Source organism: Denticeps clupeoides, chromosome 13 (genome assembly GCF_900700375.1).
Source record: "Denticeps clupeoides chromosome 13, fDenClu1.1, whole genome shotgun sequence".
In the NCBI taxonomy this organism is placed as follows: Eukaryota; Metazoa; Chordata; class Actinopteri; order Clupeiformes; family Denticipitidae; genus Denticeps; species Denticeps clupeoides.
The window spans coordinates 11,828,936-11,834,525 of NC_041719.1; the positions used below are offsets into that span (position 1 = coordinate 11,828,936).

Consider the following 5,590-nt stretch of genomic DNA (forward strand, 5'->3'; position numbering starts at 1 on the left):
ATACAGATCGGAGGAGATGTCGCATATTCTAGACGAGATGACGGTGGGGCGAGGCAGGGCACTTCTTTACAGTTAACTACTGGGCTGGGCTATTTATTTCATTTTTTCAGGCATGCCTTCACACAATGAAGGAAGATGCGATAACAGTCACAAAGAAAGGATGTCAATTAATCTTCAGACGACATTGAATTCATATACAGTATAAACATGTTTCTTTGAAAGTCATAAAATAAATAAATAGAATAGTTTTCTGTTTCTGTTAAATGGACCGAGAATCCCTGAGCTGGGCTTACTAGGGTCTGACCAATGAGAGGGAAAAACTCCTTTAGACACCCTCCAGCCAAATGAAAATCAGTCTGATATCCGCGACATTCTTTTCATGCTAAGCAGAGCATAAGTGATTGACGTGCAGCCAAAAAAAAAAAAGCATTCTTTAGCATTCTTTGCTATTTGCAATACAAATGTGTTATACGATGCGTTGCATTACATATTTGCTGAGTAAAAAAAAATTGTGGCTTGATTCTCTGACAGTTTCACCGAATATTAAATTTTTCCTTTAAAACATATAATCCTCGGTGGATTAAGGACAACTGGGTACAAAAAGACGTACGTGTAGACTTCATATATCTATCTATCTATCTATCTATCTATCTATCTATCTATCTATCTATCTATCTATCTATATATAGTATTGCTGAACGTAGGGAGCTGCATTTTACCCCTTTTAATGAAGTGGCAGCGGACACGTTCCCCGTGGATTATTCTCAGTGGGCTGGGACCGTTATAAGAGCCTCGGTCGTGACACGCCCACGCCCAGCCTGCCCGCCTGGGCCAATGGGGGACGAGCAATTTGCATGAGGACCCGCGTCCGGCATATAGGCTCCGGAGGGCCAACAATTTCGGCAAACTTCACAAACACCTTGACTGTCCGCGGCGCAAGCCACGCTGTGCTCTGGAATACGGCTGCTGCGGGGGACCTGGATTACCAACACGCGTGCCTAGAATAATTACACCGGACAATTAATAATATGGGCGCAGGAAGAGACATTCTGGCCATTGTTTGGATTTACCTCGCTTGCGTTTCCACAAGTTTCTCGGCGACCACAGAAAGTGACTCTTTCGGTAAGACGAACGTGTGTTTCGTTGCACGTGCAACAACTTTAGTTTGACTAGTTTTACTAGTTGTACGTCCTGCTTTTTATTCACCCCTCACGGCAGATTTAAACACCCTGCTGCAGACGAGAGGGAGTCACGTGGCCACCGCTAATTTGCGAGAATTTCATGTCCCCCTCCTCTTCTTACCACTCGAGCGATCAATTAAACGCACTTTACGAACAGGGCTTGCGTCGCACATCGACGATTAAAACGCCGACGGGCACCCGACTTTAAAGGTTTTAATTGAACGGAAGTGGCGCTGACAGGGTCGCCGAATTGTCTCTGTTTGCGCAGATTACACCACGACAAACTCCACCGACTGGATTGAGGACCTGACCGACATCGAGTCCAAGTTTTCCCTGAGGACGGCCGAGACTCCTGACGATGATCTCTGCTACATAGTGCCTGGTCAACCTGAAACCATCCGAGAGTGCGACTTCAACACAGACACCAAAACCTTCATCGTCATTCATGGGTGGACGGTGAGCTGTAATGTTATTTATTGGAACCCTGAGCACCTTTATCTTCACCTTGGGTTTAAAGTGTAGTTAAAAAGTCCCATAAAATGGCAGGACACAATCACGCAGTACCGCACCCTTTTATTAAATAAAGGCCGCATTAGCTGTAGTCTCACTGGCCGGAAATAAAAAGGTTTTTGTGCCGCTGTTTGTGTTTAGGTCACCGGGATGTTTGAGAGCTGGGTCCGCAAGCTGGTGTCGGCCTTGTACGAGCGAGAACCCACCGCTAATGTCATTGTGGTGGACTGGCTGTGGCGAGCACAGCAGCATTACCCGACCTCCGCTGCCTACACCAAGCTGGTCGGCCGAGACGTCGCCAAGTTTGTCAACTGGATGCAGGTGAGGATGCTCATCTTCTAAAAGTAGAAAGAGTTGAACTCTCAGTTATTTTCATTTATTTATTTATGTATTTATTTTTTTTATTACAGGATGAAATTAATTACCCTTGGGAGAAGATTCACCTCCTGGGTTACAGTCTTGGTGCGCACGTAGCCGGAATTGCAGGCCTCTTGACCAAAAACAAGGTGCAGAGGATCACAGGTACAAAGCAAACATTTTAATTTCAGTAGTGGTGCATGTAACACACGGACTGAGTCTTTCAAGAACCACAGTCCTGAACTCCCCATCTTCTTTTCCAGGTCTGGACCCAGCTGGGCCAACTTTTGAGTATGCAGACGCCCAGAGCACCCTCTCCCCGGACGATGCTAACTTCGTTGATGTCCTGCACACCAACACGCGAGGCTCCCCCGATCGCAGTATCGGAATTCAGAGGCCAGTCGGCCACGTGGACATCTACCCCAATGGAGGAACATTCCAACCTGGCTGTGACCTGCAGAAAACCATGAAGATGATTGTGTCGACGGGCTTTTCAAGTACGTTTTGTGTCTTCAGTCCATCCAAATATGTCGTACTATAATGCCTTTTATGGGGAAAATAAGCTTGGGGCAGTGGTGGCCTAGCGGTTAAGGAAGCGGCCCCGTAATAAGAAGGTTGCCGGTTCGAATCCCGATCCGCCAAGGTGCCGCTGAGCAAAGCACCGTCCCTACACACTGCCCCCCGGGCGCCTGTCATGGCGGCCCACTGCTCACTCAGGGTGACGGGTTAAATGTAGAGGACAAATTTCACTGTGTGCACCGTGTGCTGTGCTGCTGTTTATCACATGTGACAATCACTTCACTTCACACATGCTGCGAGCTCGCTGACCGCTTCCTCCTGATTTCCGCAGACATGGACCAAATTGTGAAGTGCTCTCACGAGCGCTCAATTCACCTCTTCATCGACTCGCTGGTGAACGGTGAGAAGCAGAGCATGGCCTACCGCTGCAACTCCAAGGACACTTTTGACAAGGGCGTGTGCCTGAGCTGCCGCAAGAACCGCTGCAATAAGCTCGGCTACGAAATCAACAAGGTGCGCACGCGCAGGAGCACTAAGATGTACCTGAAGACCAGGGAGATCATGCCATTTAAAGGTGAGGAGGGCCTCATCCAGAGACTACATGCTGTTTACATACGCGGACTTCTGCAAAACTGCGTAATATGCTGCTTATGTCTACATTTGTCTAAAACCCGGTTGCAGACGTGTCCCTCCAAACTTTTAGATCATTCCAGACAACGGCTTCCCCCTCCACCCTAAAAACATCTCTCTACCCACAGTGTTCCACTACCAAGTGAAGGTGCATTTCTTCAGCAAGGATTTGCTGAACTTCACTGAACAGCCGATCAGAGTGTCTCTGTACGGAACCCATGGAGAAAAAGAGGACCTCGCCTATGTCATGTACGTGTTACAGCAGTGTTTTGGAAGAACTGTTGAATTGTTAAGTTCTGATATATGCTGACAATAATAATTCATTTATTCCTGTAGGCCTGTAATGAACTCAAACACTACAGTGTCTTTCCTGTTGACAACTGATGTTGACATCGGTGACGTCCTGATGGTGAAGATGATCTGGGACAAAGACTCCTTATTCAGCTGGTCTGACTGGTGGAAGAGTAGCACTTTTCATATTCGCCAGCTTCGAATAAAAGCTGGAGAGACACAGGCCAGGTAGTTGTTTTTAACTTATCAATTAAAATAGCAGAACCTGAACACATTCTAGAGGAGACGTTTCTGATGGGTCTGCTTTTTTTTTTTTTTTTTCTCTTTTTTTCTTGTCAGGGTGTTTTTCAGGCCCAAAGAGGCCGAATTTGCTTATCTAAAAAGAGGCGGAGATCAGGTCGTATTTGTGAAGTCCAAAGAAGACCAATCAAGTCGCAAACAAGAAAGGTATGATCACATGACCCCAGGAGCCCCATCAATACCATATGCTGATATCAGTCAATGACCAGACCTAACACTCTGTTTCATCCTCCACAGACTGCACAAGCTCAAAATGCACGGGAGCTTCTTCAAGCAGAAGAACGACATGGACTAAAGCTGGCCTTTTAAAGCAGAATGAAGTGGTAGCACAGCTGTACTGTATGTTTTATTTTCTATTCATGTGTGCCAGGGAATATAAAATTGAGCTTGTCTCACTAAGACAATACAACATTTCTTACATTAACTAACAAGACGTTTTGCCTTCTTTGATTTCTTTTTGCAATTTTTTTCAAAATTCATTTCATTGTTTCAAATTTTTATATTTTGCCATTTTGATGTGACCCTCAATACGTGAGTAACAATCATATAATGGCTGACAAGATGGATTTCAGATAATATTTTTACCAATAGCAACATGACATGCAATAAACTGTGTTCCACTAGAAAAATGTTTCTTAGCAGATACTTTAAAAGTATTATTGTCATAAACTAACCATATACCATACAGATATAAAAAAAAAAAAAAAATGGGTATGTTTTACTCAGTGTGACACAGATTGCAGTGCACATTCAGACTGAATTTTGACCTTGCTTATGTTGATGTAGACATCTTACCACAAGTCAAGTGGCTTTAGTAAAATGGAAATATTGTGCCATTGAAAGCTTGGTCTAAGTACTGAGAGAACTGAAGAGAATTGTAGGTTATTTTTATTTTAAGTACTTTCAGACATTTAAAGGCATAGCTGTCTGAAAGGGGGTCCATCCGATTGCCTCAGCAGTCTCGTTATTTAACTATTTCATGTAAAATGAGACTAAATATAACACACTAACATCTGCTGAGTTTTGTTGCTTGTGTACTTAAGGCTGTAAAATGCTTACTTGCATCAAATGCTATGCATTATGTAACATAAAAATAATTAATGCGACAAACATTTTTATACAAACTTCTCTAAAGTGCTAATCTTTTTTTATTTTTTATTTTTATTGATATTAATCATGTATCTTAATCACATTCTGTTACCAAAGCACTGGGACCAAAGGCAATGTCACTGTAAAAAAAAAAAAAAAATCAAAGAGTAATTCCAGCCGAGTTTGTGTAGCTCTATGTTTTGAATCTCTGATTGTGGTTTTTGTGTTTGGCACCAGTCACTTTAAGGGCATCAAAACCCAGTTAGTTGATTGAATAATGAACTCATTATTTAATTTTTGATTGGTTTTCTTAATATTTAGATCTTGGTCTGCACAAGATGGTTTGTATAAAGCAGTGTGCCTTACTGGCACCAAAAATAAAGATCCTACTTTTACAAAAAGTATTTGTCATGCCATCTAAATTGGGCCACTTGGCTGCCCAAATTAATTCCCTTAAATAAAGCAAATTTTTTCTTTTTATTTATTGAATGTGTATATTTGTATATTTTCATCTAATATTCTGATGTTTTCTTTTATCAGTCTTATTAATAACATTTTTATGTATTTGAATATACTGGAACAGCTCATGACCGTATTAACAGATGTTTCCATTCATCGTTAGAATTTGATGTGTGGTGTAACAAAGTAAATATAGTAAAATAAACTGGAATTGCTGTGCATTAAGTGTTTTTGTAATAAATTGATTAACAATA

The 5,590-nt window shown here is 42.4% G+C and overlaps 1 protein-coding gene across 1 annotated transcript; it reads left to right on the forward strand.

Moving 5' to 3' along the window:
• Positions 1–883: 883 nt before the first annotated feature.
• lpla (lipoprotein lipase a) lies at positions 884–5,590 on the forward strand. Its single transcript, XM_029000221.1, has 10 exons — positions 884–1,122; positions 1,450–1,637; positions 1,833–2,012; positions 2,102–2,213; positions 2,312–2,545; positions 2,899–3,141; positions 3,326–3,446; positions 3,534–3,716; positions 3,828–3,935; positions 4,026–5,590. The coding sequence occupies exons 1-10, from the start codon at positions 1,029–1,031 to the stop codon at positions 4,081–4,083; spliced, it is 1,521 nt and encodes a 506-aa protein (XP_028856054.1). The 5' UTR covers positions 884–1,028; the 3' UTR covers positions 4,084–5,590.